This window comes from Ornithodoros turicata, chromosome 5 (genome assembly GCF_037126465.1).
Source record: "Ornithodoros turicata isolate Travis chromosome 5, ASM3712646v1, whole genome shotgun sequence".
Classification (NCBI taxonomy): domain Eukaryota; kingdom Metazoa; phylum Arthropoda; class Arachnida; order Ixodida; family Argasidae; genus Ornithodoros; species Ornithodoros turicata.
The window spans coordinates 63,917,562-63,939,568 of NC_088205.1; the positions used below are offsets into that span (position 1 = coordinate 63,917,562).

A 22,007-nucleotide genomic window follows, 5' to 3' on the forward strand; every position below is an offset into this window, starting at 1 on the left:
AACCCGGCCAGTCGCCCCATCACCTCGACTCCTTCCGCCCGATAGCCCTTACAAGCTGCGTGGGTAAAACTCTGGAACGAATGATTTTCACCCGTCTCATCTGGCACCTTGAGAGTGCCCGTTTCTTCCCGGAAACAATGATGGGCTTTCGCTCAGGCCGTTCGTCACTCGATAGTGTCATTGCTCTGGTCAGTGAGACGCAGCAGGCTCGCGCAGACGGCTTCCTGACCGCTGCTGTTTTCCTGGATATCAAGAAAGCCTATGACAGTGTCCAACACAATGCAATCCTTACGGCTCTCCAGGACGCTAACGTAGGGGTATGCCCCCTATCATGGATCCGGGACTTCCTCACAGGCCGCTGCCTCTTTGTCCGCACTGCTGACGGAGATACCACCTTGTATCCCGTTCACCGAGGCGTCCCGCAGGGAAGCGTACTCAGCCCCCTCCTGTTCAACATCATTATGGCCTCCCTCCCTGCACAGCTGCCCAGCCACACCCACATCACAATCTATGCAGATGACATTTGTATTTGGACCTCTGCTCTTCGTCGTGATGTGATTCAACGCCGTCTACAACGTTCCTTGAACACAATCTCCAACTATCTTGCCGACCGCGGCCTAGCCATCTCACCCGCCAAAACTGTCGCCATGGCCTTTTCGCGGAGATCGTTCCACAAATACCCACTCTTCATCGACGGTTCGCCCTTAACCTTTGTGAAAACCTGCCGTTATCTGGGCATCACAATCGACCAAGGCCTCACATGGTCATCTCACGTGAAGGCGCTTGCCACGAAAGCCTCCAGCCAGGTCAATGTCCTCAAACGTATCGCATGTGCGTCCTGGGGCCCGTGTTGCCAGGACCTCCACCGAGTTCATACGGCTCTTGTTTTGGGCACACTGCGATACAGCCTCCCGATCCTTCATGACCTCAGCCGCACACGAGAACAGGAGCTCCTGAACCTCCAAGCCCGCAGTCTCCGTGTTTGCCTTGGTGTCCCTCGAACAACGGAGACATATTCCGTACTCGCCGAAGCTCATGAGCACCCTATACCCATTCTGCGGGACTCAGCCACCCTTCGCGTCTACGCCCGCTGCCTGACGCAACCCTCTCATCCTCTTCGCAGCATTGCTGTGAGCTGCCCTGCATCCGCTTTTGCCAAAGCAGTTGCCCGCTTACGAGACTGTCTCCCGTCCTCGACACCTGCCACTACCTTTGCGCCAGCAATGTGGACCTTAAAACGGCCTCCCATTCACGCCACTATACCAGACTTTCCCCGAAAACAGGCAATCAGCCCTGTGGTAGCCCAACAACTCGCTTTGGCCCATCTCACCTCTACCCATCCCCATTGCCGACAAATCTTCACCGATGCTTCCGTAATGTCTGACGCAGCGGGCGTGGCCTTTTACGTTGCCGATACAGACCATGAACAGGTCTACAAACTGCCCTTCCCCATGTCGTCCACCGAGGCTGAACTGTTCGCCATTCTTACTGCCCTAGAATATATAACTGACTTGCCACCTGGGAAATGGGTCGTCCTCACAGACAGCAAGGCGTCTCTCCTCCGCTTGATGTCGGCCCGCTCCAACCTCATACAGGGTATACCCAGCTTGATCATTCAGAGGTATAACGGACTCCGTGCCAATGGTCATGCCTTGTCCCTTCAGTGGGTGCCCGGTCATGTGGGCCTGACCGGTAACACACGCGCAGACGCGGCTGCTAGACGAGCCGCCGCAGCTGTTACCCCTGCCACTGCACGTCCACCACTTACACTTTCGGCTTGCCATTTAGCTATTCGCCGCCGGTGTGCAACCCGTGCCCAAGCATTTAGATCACAAGCCGTCGCCTACAACAGTCACGTGCAGTCCATCGACCCCTCGGTTAGCTTTTTCATTGCGTGTCGCTGCAGTCGTCAGGACGAATCATTGCTGCACCGCCTCCGTCTCAACGTTGCCCGCACCCCATTGCTCCTGTACAAAATGGGCCAATCCAGCTCCCCCTTGTGTTCCAGCTGTGGCGAGGTGGGCGACATTGCTCATTGTCTTCTGCACTGCCAGCAGCACATCCCGCAACGGCAAGCCCTCCATCGCCGTCTAATACAGCTGGGCTACAACACACTGTCCATGGCCACCCTCCTCGGTCCCGTCCCTCGGCCTACTCAGTGGGCCATCACCACAGCCCTGCTCCGCTTCTTAAATGACTCTGGCCTTGCGTCTGCCCTCTGACTGGACGTTCGTCGAACTTTCCTTCGTGCCTGTGCTGCACTGCACAGCGTGCCAGTTTTTCTGTCATCTTTTCCTTTCTTTTAATTCTTTTGTTTCACAGTTCCTTTTTCTTTTCTCTCTCGGAATAGCAAGCTGGCAATAGCCTGGCTGACATTTCCGTTTTCCTTTTCACTATTAAACATATCCCCCCCCCCCCATTTTTGTTCAAGACGCGATTATTATTAAACGGTACACACTCTGGAAAACGAACCTCATGGCGTAACACGCTCTTAACAAATGGCCATTCTAAATCACATCGTTCGCACTCCTGATTTGCTGAAAATGTGAGAATACGCGCCCTTAGAACCCTTTGCTACCTTTAAAAAAAAAGCGTAAGCGGCGCTGGATGAGAACGGTATGAGACCGGAACGAGACAAACGAAGAGTAACCACGCGTCGAAATAGCTAAGGCGGAAAAGGTATGATCGAATGGCGTCACATCCATGATGAACGATGAAGCAGCATGTGTGGCATGTTCTCTGGACTGAGACATATCGCGCACCGTTATGCGCTTTCTGATCGACGATAATATATCGACGACAGAGCGGGGCGGCACACTGCTAGTTTACCAACAGTTACCCAGGACGGCGTGCCCCATCATATACAGGTAGGTCGTCCGAACATTCTTTGCAAGGTGGTTCGAATCGTAACCACATAACTGCGACACAGTTGGACTCTGCTCAGCGTAGATGGGGGGAAGAATGTAACTTGTCCATTGGTGGGAAGCACAACAGTTCAAGGACAAGTGGACAGGTTTCGAGACTTGATATGCAGTATCCGTTTTGCGCTATGTTTGTAAGATATTGCAACATAATTATCTGACAACTCGCAATTCACGATGTCAGGTCATTCGACAGATATAAGCCAAAAGACTGCCAGAGGTGGGGAGTAATGCATTACAAAGTAATGCATTACCGGTAATGCATTACTTTTGAGTAATGAGTAATGGTAATGAATTACATTTTGCCAGCAAGTAATGAGTAATGGTAATGCATTACATTTCGACTGAGTAATGCAGGGTGGCATTACTCATTACTTTTGTCGAATGTCCATTGCGGCACGTGAAGATCACATCCAGGTTTCAGGGCAACAAAGAAAGAGAAGGGCCCGTTCAACAGTCGGCGGTGTGTGTCACAAGTGTCCATGATGGTATCACCGATTGTCTCCTGTACGCATTTGGAGTAAAAGATAATCAACGAAAGAGAAACATAGCCTCTATTAGGGTAACAAGTGACAATTGCACTAGTGATTCGCTGTTTTGGTATGGTACCATGTTAGTTTCTCTTGTGCTGTCAGAGGTCGTTTTTCTGCAAGGACAGAATTTTAGGGCTGGGCATAGCGAAAAGGCATCATGGAGCCGGCGGGTGAAGACTTGTCCCATTCGTAGGTCGAATTTAGTGCGTATATCGAGCGAGTTAGTTGTGATGGGAGACATTTTAAAGTTCGGTGCAAGCTATAAGGATCGCAGCCTAGAATCGCTAGATGGGTTCCCGAAAATGAAGAGACTATTCGTGCAATACAACAAAGAAATTTAGTCATTCGCTTCCGCTGAACGAGTGTTCAGTACGGCAAAAGATGTCCTGTCGCCGAAGCGGGCAAGGCTAGCTTATGACAACTTTGTGCGTTAACTCCTACTATGTTGCAATAAATCTTATCAATAGTTTTTGCCTATCAGCCTCGCTTCTGTCGGGATTTAGTGGCACCGATCTGGGGGATACTTGGGTGGCTATTGCCTATAACAAAAAAAAAAAAAAAAAGCGAGGAGGAAAACTTATGCATAGCATCTTTGAGGCTTATGCCCTAAAATGTAAATGTAATGCCAAAGTAATGCCATTACTTCGTTGAAGTAATGGCATTACTAATGCATTACTAACATCGAAAAAGTAATGAGTAGTGTAATGCATTAGTTTTTTATACAAGTAATGAGTAATGGTAATGCATTACAAAATAAAAGTAATTTCCCCACCTCTGCCGGTGAGGGTAAGGCATTTCCAACCCTGATGAATGTGTAGACAATGCTCTTGATAGTCTGTAACGAGCTGGCTTCAAACCCAGTCGTATACCGTTTTGCCTACGCCTTTTGGGTTGGTTGGACAACAACTTTACTTTAAGATGATGAATGGGGAGTTTCATAGCCAGAGGCGATATTCTACCCCATTGCTGGTGTTGATGTGGGGAATGAAATAATGAGCCCCCTTCGCAATAAGGATCGAAGTCCGATTGTGTCCAAAAAGGTGAAAAGAGCTTTGGGCGCAGAGCGTTGGTGGGCTGGGGTCGATCAGGAACCAAGCAATTTTGATAAAGAGAAGGGGCGAGAGTCGAGAGACCCGGAGAGTGCGGTCCGGGCAGGTTGATAGTGTGGGCAATGAAAAAGAATGTCCTCTAGATCCTCTAGAGCACCGCAATGACAGCATCTGGGAGAATCACCTCGTCTCCAGTGGTAACGCCACTTAGCTGTAAAAGCCACATCGGGTCGTTATTTGATGAATTAATGCAGCATCTTGACGAGAGGTGTTTTCTGTGGCATGCGGAAAGCGAGCGTTGGATCAACTCTGCTCAGCATAGACGGGGGGAGAATGTAACTTGTCCATTGGCGGGAAGCACAACAGTTCAAGGACAAGTGGAGAAGTTCTCTCATATAGTGGTCGAACTAGTACAATCCTACCGAATTTTTGAGCGAACCCTACGTGGCCGACTTGTAATATTGGTGCCTTCGATGCCACCAGAAAAAGACCGGTTCAGACGCAGGCTTGGTGATCTCCCAGGTGAATTCGAACACAGGTTCTTCAAGTGCAGGAGACTTGAAGCGGAGCTCGTTGTCTTGCCGTTTTCCGCACTTGTTGACAGCGTTTCTGATGGCTAACAAATGGAGCTGATTGACCTACTAAGCGACGCTCCGATAGGAAAAAGTTCGCTAAAGTTGGAGCGGCTTGAGGGGATATGTTTAATGCAAAGTAAGAAAAAAGAGACGGGAAAGGTTAGCCACGGTGTGGGCTTGATTTTATTGTTACGTTGGAACGAAAGTATCTGACGGTACGCGTTGTCGCTGACAAGCCCGTCCATGTTAATAATTCGTGGATTTACTTAGCGAGACAACTGTGTCAACATACGTCTGCGAGCAGGCGTCTTCTGTGATGAACCTGAATAAGTTAAAGTTCACAAGTCACGCTCACAAGTTACAAGCGAACACCTCAGCGCAGTCCTTAAATTGCAATTGCGCGATCACTTTCACATGATGTTGACGCAATGATTGAAAACAAGAGGTGCCAAGTTTCGTCATGACACGGCAAATAAAAAGAATTGCTGACCCTGTGACTGAGCAACGCTAAGTAATACGTTTTATGCCATGTCATCATAAGTTTTAAGTGTGTTGTCATCTGCAGGGTGTCTCAGAAAACATGTAATTGAATTATAACCATTCCGTATACGGTATAATTAAAAATACTACGCCACCTAGAATCATGCAGTCAACGGCATTTTTTGTTACAAGGCTTTTACCACCTAATGATGTGAATGCCATCTAACTTGAGTTGTATTATGTCCGTTTTTACGAACTGAACGGGAAAATTTTCCAAGTAAAGGTCGCTTTTCTATCCCACCAATGTGACGCGCGTGTCGAATTTACTGAAGTTCATGATAATTGACATTGGGGATGAGTACATTGGTATTGACTAGCTATCCCATTGGAAAAAATAGCCGAACATCATGCTTTTCGAAGCGTCCTGAGCATAGCGCAGGACGAGCTTTCGCGCTCCCTCGTTGTCTGTCAGACGGAAGGAGGTTGCTAAGCTCAACACACACAGGGACAGTAAAGAGATATAATTCGGGGATGGCTTATCGCATCCAGCTTCCACTAGAATGATGCTTTCCCTCTCCCAATTTCAGGGACTGTCACTTTTTCTACTATCCCTCGTGGGCTGGGTTTAGCAACCTCCTTTCGTCGGACTGCACGAAGGCGCTCAGAAGGACGTCGACCGCTATGCTCTGGGGACTCCGAAGGGCATGATGCTCGGCTATTTTTTCTCGATTATGAACTTGAGTAAATTCGGCACGCGCTTCACATTGGTGTGGGGTAAAAAAAAAACGGCCCTTATTTGATAAATTATCGAGTTCACTTCGTAATAAATAGCATAATAAAACTGAACTTAGATGACATTCGCATCAGGATGCAGCAAAAACATAGTAAGAAATTTTTTTCACCTACCATATTTTGACCCATCCATGATCATTTATCATTCATTGCCTCTCATTTGTTAATATCCGCAGTTTGCATCGCCCTGTATCGTTGATCTTGTGTTGTGTATGTTATGTGTGTGTTGTGCTTGTTGTATAGTACCATGTGAAATCCGTCTAGTAAATCTCTCCCACACAGAACAAATGCCGTTGACCGCGTGATTCTAGGTGGCGTAGTTTTTGTTTTTAATTATAATTTAATGGCACGTTTTCTGAGGTATCCTGCACATCAGAAACAGGCTACCCCAAAGCCGTGGTATGCGGCCCGCGTAGTTCCTCAATGTGACCCACGGACACGAATGAGTTCGGCATCCCTGGTGTTGTGTGTAATGTGCAACGCGATGCACGTTGCACTGAAGCGACCAGCATTAGCTTTTGCGATACAACTACCAGTGTAATTCGCCATAAGTGTTGAGCTACCTATTACATATTGCATTCACAATGTCCGCAGGCCTCTTCGTCGTGTTAGCCTCTTCATATAATGTCCTCAAGTCTCTTCATCGAATGTTCGAATGATTCGAACGAAAGCTTGAATGCTTGCTATGCAGCGTCAAGTCAAAACTTCCCCATCGAGAAGAACAGGATACCGGGCTATTTGCTTAAAGTCACCCATGAAGTTTGCAGACGAAACAAAGAAACGAGAGAAATCTAGAAATCCGATTCCTAGAAATCCAGTTCCAAGCCGGTTCCTACTAGCATCGCACTAAGCCGGCGCCGTGAGTTTGGATACGTTGTTTAAAAGCTTGCTCTCACTTCTGTAATAAACCTCAGTTGTTAGTAAAAATCCAGTTCTGTGTTTGTATCGTTCCTGTATTTTTCCTGCCAACTAATCGATTTCCGTTGCCCAGCCGTACAACGTGTCTCCTTCAAAACAAACACTACTAAAAGACACTGTTGATGAGCAGCAGCCACGCCAACGGATCGCAGCGCGGAGCCCTGGAACAAATTCAGAGGCCAACGCACGCAAAAGAGAGCTCGGCAAACAAGTCATGAATACAATGGCGGCCCCCATAATGTTCTTCCTTCATCGAACGTCCGAAGTCAAAGGCAGCCAATCAGCGAGGGCCGCCGCCTAGTCACATCTGTTGCCAGATTGAAATTAGCCGTGCAGCCAAATTCGTCAGCCAGCTGCGTTTCGTCTTTGACATTCTGCGGAAACGTTCTGTGTAGCTCGGGCGAAAGAAAAGTGAAGTTTTCGGCCTGCTCGGTCGATGAGGCGCAGTGCCCATCGGGAGAAATATTTAGGGAGGACCGGGAAAGGGAGTGAATAAAGGCAGTCCGCGAAATGGGTGTTCAGAGTGGCGTTCTATGGCGGAGGAGGGTGGGGGAAACGGTGAAGCAGATGCATGTCAGTGTTATGACCCAATTATTGTCGGGTTAGGAATGCGTGTGGTTTGGAAGCGTTATCAGTGGTAAGTTAGAATAATTAGGTTGATCAGAGACCAGATAGAGACGCATGACACTCCAAAAATTAGGGCAGAAATCGCTGCGCAGATTGTCATTGAAGTGCGATAGCATTTATGAGCTCGTCGCGGGCGTTCTCCGACAATGCACAGTTGAAGATAGATGCACAGTAGAGGCCTGTGGAGCCTGTAGTAGCTGACGTACTTGGCTGCTACTAGCTTTTTTATGCCCCTAACGAAGACACAATCTATAAGAAGACTTCCATGAAGTCTCGCATGGCAACCATGGGCATGTTGTGTTTCTTTAAGTCGTCTACGAACGTGTTGATTGCAGAGCAAACTTGACGGGAAGGAACCTTTTGATCTTGCCCTTAGAAGATCCCGGTGTAATGTATACCATCAGCATGAGGGTGGGGGCATCCATGTAGTCCACTTTTACGACGCATAGGTGGTCACGCATGGTGGTAGGTCGCCAATCATTCTGGCGGCGACCGTGGTACAGAGGCCACTCCAGTAAAGGCTATACTGAGGGGTGCTCGTGTGATTTCTGTGGTGGGTAGTTCTCCACGAGTACCCTATTTCCAGAGCAAAAGGGACTGCATACCCCTACCTCTCCCGTTCCACCATAATATATCTCCTCTCTCTTTCACCTTCCCCCTCCCCTGGGTGCACTGTGCCGCCACCCCTGAGCAGAGTCACCGCACGTTCCCCAGACATTATTCCTCACTCTCCACGACGCAAACGTCACAAACTTCGTCTGCGGCGGCTAGGGTGTGTTTTCAATTATGGAGTTTGAGAGTGACTATTTTGGTCGCTAAGAAATTGAAATTAGTTGAATTGAATAGTTTCGTCATTTCTTGAATAGATGGCGGCACGGGCACTTCGGTTGTCTTCTCTCTTGGAATGGGAAAAGCATCACAAGCCTGCCATATGTCGCAGTAGGTTGGTCCAGGTTTCTGAGAGGGCGAGAAGACGGACGATGCACTTGGCCAGTACCCGGTCAGTCGCTATATATCGGTGACATGTGAGGCTCTGCACGTCCAGGGCCCCAATGATAATGTTGTCGTACTCCTAGGCCCGCTGCGCCATATTTTCGCAAACCTTGAGAGTAGTATGTAGCTTTTTGGTTGTCTACCGCGCGCATGGTTTTAACTGCGATAGCATTTCTTTAACGCACTTTTGAGCCTTGCTGAAGCGTAGTGTCAGTGGAGAGGGGTCCTTTCATATCTCGCGATGTGCTCTCCCTCCCTTGTTCGTGTCTTTATTGCGGCGCCGGTTCAGTGGGAAGATTTTGAAAGATGACTTAGCAGACCAGAAGGACTTTACGATAACGGTCCCGAAACTATGATGCGCTCAGCAACTGATTCCTTTGAAGTAGCTGATATCACGTTGCTGATTTTGAACGCGACAGATTCGAACTTGCCTTTTCGTAAAGCGCGTCCGATGTGCAAAGCTCCGTAATGTGTGCTTCTTTGTGATTGCGTGTTAGCGCCACACGATGAGTGTGAGCGTCGTACAGATGTGGACAGATGGAGAGAGGACAGCAGGAACGAGTGGGGCACAGGGGCTTGGTGTGGACTATGTGCGGATATCAGTGGGAACTATGCCAATATTTGTCCGAAAATTATCCTCCAAAAACCAGGGGAAACCACAACTGGTTGGATTCGAACACATCACTTCATAATCTTACTAACGGCGAATTCGCGTGGTTATTTCCTGGCAGATTTTTTGCCAGATTCCGGCCAACTGCGTTCCCTTGGTCAAAACGTAGCAATCTCGTGTGTTCTCGTGGAATTTGCCAGCTAGCACTTCTTCCGCCTGGACTCGAAGTGACCGGGCAGCGGATTGCCCAACTATATCCGGTGCCGTCACATCCGCACCGCGAGGGTAGCGAGGGCCCTTGGCTCGCACGTCGAAGTTCAATGCGTTAGAAGACGACGGAACCAGAAGACGACCGACCGCGATGCCCCTAGCGTGATCCAAGCGACTAAAACCGCTTAGATTCCTGCCACCCATTTTCGGGTGGCAACGGTCACGTGATCCAACTCGGGCGCCGACCTAGCAATTTCCAAGCGCTAGGCCGTGTTGCCACGAAATGACCACCCAAATTCGCCATTAGTGCCTATCATCAACGAGCGCACGCCCCTACCCACCCGGCCGTGCCGCTAGTCCCACAACACGTACCACGTGATGCCGTCCACGTCATCTAGCAACACGAACGCCGCGGAGTAACAACGCGTAGGCGATGTGCTGCAGAGCATTCGCGCATGTATGTAGTTCGCAGGTCGACCGGATATGCTGCTGCGGGAGATGCAGACGTCGTGACCGAAAATATAGAACGTAAGCGACGTCCTGCTCATATTGCTAGGAATGAAGCTTGAAAGCGTGGGGTTAGTTGGTGAAGAAGTTGGTGAGGGTTCTCTCACTAGTGTCTTCTGTTTGTGCGCTTTTTGTATTATAATGCTAAGAAGCGGCGTGCGATAAAGCGAGCTGCCATTATAGTCGGCCAGATGTACAGAAATGCGCACCAAAGAGTACAGTGACTTCAACAAGAAGTGAACGTGTTTGCGGGCGTAACCAGCGTTTCCGCTCGAGGCCAATACCAGCCTATGGTCGGGTTTGCTACTGCGCCGCACGGATGTCATGTACGGTGACAGCGCAGGGACCATCTTCCGTCTGCCGCAATGTTTTCGCGTTTCGTACGTGTATGGCAGTGCGCCAAAGAGCACAGTGATTTTTCAGGAGACATTCTCGCCTGCTTATAGCCTGCCGCATTTTCCACAAACGCGCTTCGCCATTGCTCCGCGAGTCTCGCTCACACGCCGCTGTCCCTGCGCTTCGATATGCTTACGCTTTTACTGGTGAAGTTCCTCCGCCGACAACTGCTTTCACCTTCTCTCGCGGCGGTGGTGGTGCTGGAACGCTAAGGCGGGCAACGTTAGGACTATCGCACGGGGGAGGATCCTGCGTCTTGGGCCACCTTTAGACATTTGTCTTGAACACTGGTGTGTGGCCTACCCTCCTACGGGCCAGTACCCCGGGCCCTGCAGCGGGGCACCCGGGTATTGGCTCGTAGGGGCCCCGCAGCGTTCATCAAGTCTGTCGACGCCAGTTCTTCCACTCATCAGTCATCACCGTATTAGGTTTCTACACTTCGAGTTGTGCACCGGTTTAATGACGCCTTTGTTTGGAACCTACGTTTATGTTTGTTTGTTTTTTCCGCTGCGATTTAGCCAAATCAGTCTAAGGTCTGCTCTCGATGAAAACCCGTAGGAAACACCCAGACAGCACTGTCGGCACCCGGGTTCGAACCCTGGTCACCTCTCAGTCTCAGCCTGGAACACCATTGTAGCCACTAGGCCACAGGAACTGTTTTTTTTTTCCTCCTTTCTACCGTTCTTTTCTTTCTTTCTTTTGAAAACCACGGGAGCTGGTTCTCCCACGCGTTTTTTTATTCTCGCTTGAACTCGTGCTCTCCAAGCGGCAGCCAATGAGTGCAGGGCCTGTGACATAATCCGCTTCAAGAAAACTCAGAGGGTTCGCTCATAACTGCTATCACATTTAAAAGCTGAGCTTCCGCAAGCATTGTCCTGAGGTTCCGCGGACATCAGCAGCTAGAGCTCTCGTGCGTGAGACGTGAGTGTGTACCAATGTTTGCCTTCGGCAGTACTTGCTATTCGACCGTGCCCAACATCTCATCGGCATTCGCATCGAGATCGTCCGATGGTAAAACTGAGAGTAAAGCAGCACAGTGGGATATCCGATCAGATGCAGACGCCACAGGAGCAGAATGCTCGATCACACAACTCCGTGAGGGGATGGCGAAGCTTCGCAAAATGAACGAGAGGTAGCGCTTTCATTTTGCACAGGGTCTATTGCAACAACCCAGCAACATTATAGAATTTTAGTACTGCGTACGTAATTGCCTTGTGTACGCAAGAAAATAATCGGTGCACACTCCGCATGCGCAGTACGTAAGTTTGCATATAGCGCGCGCGCGTGGCGTGAACACGGTACAACTGAAACTAGAGAGTTTTAGTACATCGTACGCCATCGCCTTTGCGTACGTTAGAGATAGCGTTGATGCTTCTGCGCACGCCCATAAGAGAAAGAGAGCTTCGCGCAGTGCGCAGAACCACCAACGCTATCCCTTACGTACGCAAAAGCGATAGCGCACGGTACACTAAAATTCTCTACTCTCTATATGTCAACTTGCTGAGAGAGCCGGAAAGAGATAGTGGTCGGTTGCTTGCCCTGTGTACACCGCGCTAGTGCAGTCAAAGCACGCTCTACAGGAGACGTGCCTAATATGGGGATAGCAGGTCCCACTCCCTACGGCTCATCAGGGGTCCATTCTTTTTAAGCCCATTCATCCACATTGATCCGCACCTGTTACTACACTCTGTCTTAGTGCGACAAATAGTGGACTGAAAACAATATTATCATCCATGCGGTTTCTAATTGCACATCATAGGCTACAGATGATGAGATGATGATGATGATAGTGAACAAAAATATGGAACTGTAGCCCCCAAAATAGACCACTCATTCATCTCCGTTTGGCGTGTTCTCTTGCTCATTCATGCTGCAAATGGCTGCATGCATGGGTTTTGCGATAACACCCGATTACGACAACTGCTTCATTCCTTCTAACTAGCTTGTCGCTTGTCGCAGATAGACATCGTGTCGTTGTTTGTGTGTTTACTTGTGCGTGTGCGTGTGTGTGTGTGTGTTTTCTTTATTTACACTCAGTACAGTATTATTTAATTGCGATAGCGTCTACATTCTAATCGTAGATTAGTGAGTTTTAGTATGTCGTCCGCTGTCGCCTTTGTGTGCGTTAGGGATAGCGTGATGGTTATGCGCAATGCGCAAAACTCTGTTTATGTCTTGCGTGTGCGCCAGAACAACCAACGCTATCCCATACGTATACGCAGAGGCGATAGCGTACTATATACTAAAACTCACTATTGAGGAATCGTACCATGAAATCTACTGGCTCATAATTCGAATTCATCGTAATGACCTCTGAGAGCTCCGTCTGCGCAATTTGTCCTGATTTTGTTCACGTATTTTAAATCGGTAATTTTCGGATGGTAAGCTAAAGTATATACTGAACGGGTGTATTTTGAGATACCTTTTGAGAGACGAAGCGATAGTCTATGAGAGCTGGACAGACACCTGCTCTGCATAACGGAGGGGCAGACATTGTGTAGAAGGGGGTACGTAACTACCACACGAAGAATTACTTGATATTGATTAGTAATTTCTTTACTAGAGGACTGACAACACATGATTACTTTGGAGAGTTGGAGCGTGTCATTGTTAACAGCAAGCTCATTCAATTTACTTTGTCTCTGAAAGAAGGGCCCGAAAGCAAATACACTGTAAGGAAAATTTACGTAATTTTACTGTACAAGCGACTGCTTACTCTGTTGCCGGCATATGTGCCGTAATCTATATTCTGCACGGGATCCGTTTGGTGCACACGTTGCACAGTTACGGACCGGGGTTTCGCAGTTCAATGTCCCTTTAATGTAAGTGGCTCCCTTTTCACTAATGGGAGCTGTGCAGTGTGCACTCCAAACGATTCTCTTCATGTGAGTAGTGAATAGCGAACTTGCGAGTAGAGCACCTGAGAAATAGTTTTTGGGGGTGGGGGTTGGGGTGAGAATTTATGTTAGGAGTAGCCGAACAAGTCGGGAGAAGAGTTTCTCGTCGTTTTTTTTTTTCTTTACAAACAAACGATTTTTGTTGTTGTTGTTGTAATAACTACTTTACGTCACACATGCCGGAAGCACAGTGTAATACAATCCCACTGAATAATTTTGCTAGACAATTTATCTACCCTGCGCATCTTTGACCATAACTGTGCGACATCAGACGACAAAATGACAACGAAATACATAGGATCTGTATAGCAGCAAGGAAAAATGCGTCGCTTTGCTACCCAAACAGAAATGTATATATATATTTTTTTTTTACTGCTGACCTTTTACAGTTGGCACTACTCTCTCCGCTGCCATGCTCTGCACGTTGTTGCCATTTTCCACCACAATGCAGGCCTTACTGCCTTCTGGCCGTATCCCCAGAGTGCTCATTGCTGAAAAGAGAAGAAAAAAACAAAAAACGAAAATAACGTTATCTAAAAAAAATCGTTGAAACGGTCTAGACTTAACGCAAATACGTCTATGTAGCAATGTCTCTCAATCACTCTGTTGCAGTGCTAGCGATATGATCACTGTAGCTGGAAATCGATTGTTTCAAAAGCTTAATAACAGTGTTGGAAGAAGTAGGGTCGGAGATATAGACACGAGGGCTACGGCTTCGCCTTTTGTCAAATAAACGAGTGCGGAGTAGTAGAGCAAGTAAAAGAAATAATAAATTGAACGATGGAAAGCGACGGAAAGCGCTAAACGGACAACGGAAGCTCCTTACTGGTGTTCTTTTTCAACTCGCACGGTAAGGTTATATCCCTCCCTCCAATGATAATGTGACGATCATATCTAGAAATACAACCAAAGTTTAATATTTCTGAATACTATTTATTATGAAGCGTGCAGCACGCCGCTAGCAGTACGCAGCATTGACATGTGGTAATGTGGTTGTAAAGGTTTGTTATTGTACTAATAAGGTTTTGGTCCGATTTCCGTGTTAAATCATTATTAGTAGCTCTCCTAACAGAATCATTTTTCACTTGGTCTTTCTTTATGCTGTCATCATTAACCCTACCAAGCCCATGGTGATCTATGCTACTAAACAGCCTTCAGTGGAACAAGTGTGCTGGCGGAGCCACTATCTTCAGGTTTAGCTCCAATCCCATCCAATCAAATCCAATCATCTACAGTGCGTGATTCATGTTCTTTACTACACACGCTTGTGGTCTATTTGTATTAGAAGCATCGTAACTAACTGCGTTCGGAAAGACATTGTTACACCCAACATAACCTGTAAGTTACAAACATGGCAGCGCAAGGCGAACACAGAAATAGAGCTCACCAGCAAAGTAAGCCAAGGTGGCAGACAGCACGATAACCACGAAAGATAAGACAACAGTAGCCAGCTTCCAGGAGCATCGATGACCACCACACGCTTTCTGGATATGAAAGCGCGACGTCGCCATCGCAGCCGATGCGAACGCAGTTGTAGCGGCTAAGGAAGACCGCGCCCCCGTGCCGTGGTTGCTGTGAACCCCTGGGGGTCCCCCTTGGGTATTCTGCTGCTGGATCAGTTGTGGGCTTACGCAGCTGCTCGGCACAGGGACCATAGGCCCTGTTGTGGAGCAAGGGGTTCCGCAGAAGACGGGCAGTGGATTGCTGTATGTGCTGCCGTCAGGACAGGGTTCCTTCTCTGTAGGGACTTCCGTGGTTTGTATGATGTTCTGAGGCTGGCAGTAAACTCTGGAGACAAAGAAAAGAAAAAAATGTTGACACACGTATTCCGTAAGCATTGGACACAAAGAGGAGGATAAAGTGAGAGTGAAATTCGCATTTTGCAATCTTATGTGCTTCAAAATAGTTTAAGACATTGACGGTCTTCTGCCTGACGATGAGGTACTGTTTTTTTAAATCCCTTTAATTATCTGCCCCCTCAAACATCAAAGCAGTACAGTGAACGTCCTTAAATCACCACGGTTTCCACTCGTCGTAAAAGAACAGTTTGTAAATTAGAATTCTTTTGTAATTGCATTTCACAATAATAGAAACGTGTAGCTTCTGCAAAATACTTTGAGGCACGTCAAACGTATCCCGTGGCGAATCTGAAACAGCGCCAGCTCACTTGAAAAGAACAGCACCGCTCCCCGCACGACGCGAGTTCCATCCGTCTCAGTCAATTATTGCACTCTAAAAACGAAGCTTCGCCGCATTGCACGCTCCTAATCAACCATCGTCCCCAACGACAACGTTCTCTCTCTTGATTTTATGAAAACGGGGGGGCGTAGGCTATTTTTGTGGCAATTATGAACTGCATAATGCCACGAAAATGGCGTACGCTCCCCGTTTTCAGCAAATCAGAAACGAGAACGTTGTCATGATGATGGTTGGCTAGGAGCGTGCCATGTGGGGAAGTTCATTTTTAAGACCCACTTGAGTGCGGCCAACAACGGCAAGCTACCTCGACCCCCCCCCCCTCATTTTTAACAGCACGCACCCTCTACGTATCTCCACCCTTCATCCTCCATCCGTCTCTCTCTCTCTCTCTCTCTCTCTCTCTCTCTTTTCTTTTTCTTTTTTCTTTTTTCTATAGTCGTGGCGGCGCCCACTTCTGTGTGGCCAACAACGGCGAACCGATTCTGTCACTACCCTCCCCCCCCCCCCCCACACACACACACTTATTTTAAGAGTGGGGAAAAACCATGATTACTGTGATGTGAGGTTTTATCATCCAGCGGTATTTACTGCTGGGATCAAGAAGGTGACTCAGGATTGTCATCCTGGAGGTGACTCGATCCCTACACTCTTAAAAAATTAACTTCACCGCATAGCACTCTCCTAGCCAACCATCATCCCGAATGACATCGTTCTCGCCCCTGATTTGTTGACAGCGGGAGGCGTACGCCTTCCCTTTTTTCTTTTTTTTTTAACACTGATGGAGTACATAATTGGTCCAAAAAAGGCATACGCCTCCCGTTTCGAACAAATCAGGGGCGGTAACGATGTTAATCGGGATGACGGTTGGCTACGAGCGTGCTATGTTGTGAATTGCATTTTTCAGAGTGTGTAAACAAGAAAAGATCACCTGCTGTCGACGCCTATTTCTGGTGGGCTCAGGGGTGCCACACGCGTTTATTCGTCCCTGTAGGGCGTGCTCTGTCGCAATACGGTTATTGATGTGGCGAAGGCAGCTTTACAAGGCGGTGTTGGAGAAACGAAAAAAAAAGGGGGGGAAGGCAAAGTGGACTTCTGCTCTTGCGGTTATTGATGTCTATGTAATTGTACCGCACGTGCTAGTGCGATAACGGTTTCAAAAAATATTAGTGAGCTATTGAATCTGACATGCCGGCAAAACAAATTCCGCCTTAATGGCCGTCTTAAACGGAGAACGTAATTGCATAGAATGAAAATAGAAAGATGGCATGTGCAACATGTATGTTGCAGCGCACATGTTTCGTGAAACTACCATGTACATGAAACGGACACAAGCTTGTGCTTGGCAAGTTGCTTCGAAACAGAAAAAAAAAGTGTAACCACAACGGCAGAATTCGAAGCCAACCACTTCACTGCATCCAAGTCCAATTCCCGTTTCCACACTAGCGGCCGAGTTCCGTTCAAGCCTAAATCTATTTCGTTCCAGAGAAGTTTCACGAACAAAAGGAGAGAAAACGACTTCTCTCACCATTCATCAGCATTACTGTTTCTGTGCCCAAATCCTCTTCCCACGAAACCTTCTTCCATTCTGAACAGGGCACCATTTGCTAACTAATGACCCTCCGAATCAATATTCACGCTTTCGCTTCACGCCGAACCAACAAAGCTGCACATGCTCTACTCGAGAAACTGACGCAAAACTTTTCCCGAATTCGACCTCCGTAATATCAGTCACGCTTCGCGAACCAGAAAAATGCCTGCAGACGATTAAAATCCTTCTCTCACCACATACAACTAAACTGCTTTCCTTCTCGCAATCATTTTCGCCCTTTCCGCATGAAATATTCTGTTTGATTGGCCGGACCCCGCCAAATTTTCCGCGGAGAAGGGTAAAAGCAAATTGTCTGGGAGGGGCCAATTGCCAGAATTCCCAAATCGTCCATCACAAGAGGCATAATAACGCACCGTTGTATGCCACAGCGCGCCCTGGTGTCCATCAATATATGCATAGTGTGCGCGTGTACTGGACGAGGGGGGGGAGGAAGAGTGCTTTAATATTTGACGCCGAGGTGTCATTTTGGGGAGAGAAGTTTAGGGCGAAGGCAAAGAAGGGAAATATGTCCCGGGCTTTTTGTTCTTGTCTCAGGGCGCGGTTTGAAGGTTGTGAGTCACCTGGGCTTTGTGCGGCACGGAGGGATGTGGCCTCAGTAGCGAGCGCGTGTGATGGGTGTAACAGTCGTGAGACTAACGTTTATGAGGTCACCAAGTGTTCGGGGCATCGGTACGCTAAAGTACAAGGGGTTGCCCAAGACAAAGTACGCTGTTTGTAATGAAGATAAAATGAATAAAAAAATTAACTGGCAGCTGTGCTACACGTTAAAGGACGTATCTTGCGCTTTTTCTTTTTTTTTTTTACTTTTGAACGGAACGTTTTCTCCCCTGTTTCATTGAAATGGACACCTCTGGCTGGACTGTCGGACTCCTGAGAGCCCTGTCGCTCGAAACCGGCGTATTTACGGCGCTCTACGTATTTTGTCGTAAAAAGAGACAGCAGCCCCGCACCGACGGGCAGGAGCAAGCAGGAGAATCACCTAATCAACTCTCGTGATGTTTCTGTGACGTTTCGCGGGTGCTCACGTGTGAGCGTCCTCTCCAGCACCTCCTCCTAACGTATTTTCCGTAGCGGAACGTGGAGAATTCCGCATCACGAGTGACCGAATCGAATTATTCTCACAATTTGAGACGGGATCAAAGGAAACGCTCCCGTGTCGTCACACTGACGTTGCGCATACGTATCACCGCGCGGGAATTTCGAACTGCACGCATGTCAATGATTTATAGCGCCGTTAAAACATTATACTGCCCAAGTCGGCGAAAAGTTAAGATTGGATTCAGCATAATTGAGTAACGCAGTACCCGAGGAAGCAAAAACTCACGATTTGATGTTCGGAAAGCGGACTATTCCTCTAAGTAAGTTTATTTGAAAATTTCCAGTCCACCCAGTTTATTGTCAATAGATTGTGAAGATTAAAAACCTGATGCCCCCTTAGCAGTTCCAACAACAACAACAACATATATATTGTGATGATGAAGTGGGGAGATTTTCCACTCTAGGAGTGGAACGCTACCCCATAGCTAGGGGTCTAATATGAGTGGTGACAATGATCAGTGATGACGATGAGAGATGACGGGAATGATCGAAGTGGCGATGACGATGCTGGACGTGATCGTGGTGGTGGGAGTGTCCGAGGGCGCTGCTGGGGTCATAGTGAGTCCTTTAGGCCTGTCGCCTCAAAGAAGTCAACCACGTGACGTAAGGCAGTTCCAATTGCCCACACCACCAACTAAGCCCCATATGTCTCTGTGGTATTGCGCAGGTTCCGTAGCAACATGACCTTGGTTACGGGAATTACTTTACTGCTTTTTAACAATTTGGAAGCACTACACGGATTTGTGTTGTACCACCTATCGTCAAGACTGCTTCTAGAGTAAACTGCAAAGCTCCAACGACTCCCCGACGGCCCACGACAATGGCAGAATAGGGTACTGGCAATGTGTAGGAAAGAGCGTTTTTCTTTTAAATTTTTCATGGTTTTACTCAAACCCACCTGGGAACTGAAAATTGTTGAGACGATTTTTTAATGCTTCATACATCATTGACAAGTTTCGACGTCTGCCGTGCCGGCGTTATTTTTTTACGCAGCGGAAGAAATGCGGTACTTATCTCTTCTGATACTTATTTCTTGGGTAAGCCGGTACTGATGCCACATGTAGCACTGAAGAGGTAAAAGAATGTGGAAGGGAGGGGGTGGGGGGTCCAGGGATACGGGTTTTTGTAGGGAAAGCCCTAGAGATGTTTCATGATATCAGAGGTCGGTTGCTGTTGACGTATAACTTCTTGTAGGGACAGAATCATTGCAAATGGCATACTCTTTAGATTATACGATTTCTAACGTTCTTATGCATTAGCAAAGGAGGGTAACGCCTACTTTGTCACTCCCCCCCCCCCCCCATTATGCTATATTACAAAATAAGCTTACCTTTCGTTGTCGTTCCGGTTCGACCTGTTGATTGTATTCTTAGATTCGCGTTCGGCTGAGAGTGAGACTGCGTCTGCAGCTTTTGAACAGTTCATATTTGTGGTCATCACTTCTCCTGCAAGAAAAACAGAGGGAAAAGTCAACAGCTGAATGGAAGAAGCCGCCATCGCAGATGGTGGCACTCGCGCAGGAGGTTAGTTATTTTTCATCAAGGTGGCGGTTTGAACCACATTTACCCTCTAACCGCACGCTCTTTTAATATGATAGTGTTTCGCTAGAGCATGCTCTTTTGGTGCAACGTCCCAGTCAAATCACAATGTCGCAGGCTCTCACTACGCGCGACAGCAACAACAGCCCGCTCAGGAGTCATCTGTATCGAATTATAACTTTATAACTGCTCTGTAACTATACAAAAACACGCTGTTATGTCCATGCGGCTTGTGTTTAAAGCCACCCGATTTTTTTAAGGACATTACCATTTATAAGAACGTTAACACCCTTGAAACCAGCTCAAACTTCGAGGTATCCATCCTCAGATTGTGCTAGGCCAATTAGTCGAAACCACAACCACGCGCGTCGCAATCGCAGGAAGGACAACCCCTATTCGGACGGTCACGCGGTACAGAACGACGGAGCTGATTGATAATGGCGCTGATTTGCTGGATAGATTAGGGTGCCTTAATATTAGCACCTTCTGTGTAGGGTGGAGTCACCCTTTGCAGAAGCGAATGCCGCAAGGCCGCCATGTTCACGCCCACGCTTACCATGTATGAATGCTGTGTACCGAGTTCACCCACTTTTTCAAACCTCCCTGCTATGCATTTACTCAACACCAAAACGTAGCGTGTATCTAAGCGCACAGTTAGACTTTTGTGAGCGCATCTCGAGCCGTACGTATCCTTGCGCCAGAAAACTCCAAACTCCAATCTTGAGCCGTACGTGGGCGTAAAGATGGCGTAAAGATGGCGTAAATTCGTAACAGACGACGCGGTTGTCTTAACCCTATGCAGAGGGAGCTAGTATTCAGGCACCCTACACTCTTAGAAATGAACTTCACCACATAGCACGCACCTGGCCAACCATAATCTCGAATGATATCGTTATCTGCCTTGATTTGTTCAAAACGGGAGGCGTACGTCTTTTTTGTGACGCTTATGCTGTTCATAATTGTCACAAAAAATGCGTACAAACTAAATCTGGTACCTTCTAGTAAAGGGTAAAAATTTCAAACATTTTACCCTCTATTTCAGAAGTTACCCTGTAACCTATGGGCTCTATAAACGTTACACAGATCACCTACAAATAGAGGTTACTGGCTCCTAACCGCCACATGGACGTAAAAGTTACAGTTTCGCCAGGCATGGCTGTCTCCAAGACGCCCGCCTCTTCACAGACGCTACAGAACAAATGGTGCTCAAAATGAGCTCTCATCAGTGCAGGACGCATACTGTCATTCGCAACATATAGCGATAACATACGTAATTCATCTAAAGGCATCCAGTGGTGAAAAGCGAGTGACCACTACATGTACAGATTCACATGCACAACAAATGAAAGGCAGAAATAATTGCAACTGGAACATATGTATTATCTAATTGGCAATCCTGGCACTACAGCTGAAGCAAGAGCACAAGGACGTCACGATACCAACACTTCAGCTGTGGTGAACGACGTTCAGTTTCAAGGAGGCATACTCGTTACAGTTCTCACGTTGTTGCAACTCCCTCTCCAGTACGCCGAAAACATTTATATTCCTCTCTGATATGTCAGAATGATACATCAGCGACGCGGCTATGGTTAATCACAAGCACACGAAGAAGTAAAACACAAGGTGACAAAGGACTAAGCAAATAACGGACGTAACACACACACTGTGTTGAACCGTTGAACCGTGTTGATGAGATGGACTGTGCTGCGATTAGTGTTCCTAGACTGCCCAGCAAAAAGGTAACTACGTAAACTTTGTAGTAAACATACCGTACAAATACCCAGATAAAGTTCCATCACTTCAACCTTGTGCTTTCTTCACAATTCTGAACACGATCCGCAGCTCGTACAGATGCAGAGACACAATTAGGTAACGCGTGCACACTGATCCGAAACTCTCGTACTGAATGATTGAATGTGCGGCTTGAACGAGAACATCGTGGCTTTTGAGCAGTACCTTTTATACAGGTTACCTATCAAACAGACAAGAAAAACAAACCAAGGAAATTCAAACGCGGAATTCGTTTAGAAGTTGCAACGTTCCTTTAAAGGGTAC

The 22,007-nt window shown here is 47.6% G+C and overlaps 1 protein-coding gene across 2 annotated transcripts in view; it reads right to left on the minus strand.

Moving 5' to 3' along the window:
- Positions 1 to 22,007, minus strand: part of LOC135394565 (teneurin-m-like) — a 261,414-nt gene that overhangs the window by 81,670 nt on the left and 157,737 nt on the right. For both annotated transcript variants that reach the window (XM_064625364.1, XM_064625363.1), the window contains exons 6-8: positions 19,745 to 19,859; positions 14,896 to 15,296; positions 13,889 to 13,999 (exon numbers count right to left, since the gene is read on the minus strand). In XM_064625364.1, the coding sequence (XP_064481434.1) occupies positions 13,889 to 13,999; positions 14,896 to 15,296; positions 19,745 to 19,859 (627 nt within the window). The remainder of the gene's footprint in view (positions 1 to 13,888; positions 14,000 to 14,895; positions 15,297 to 19,744; positions 19,860 to 22,007) is intronic.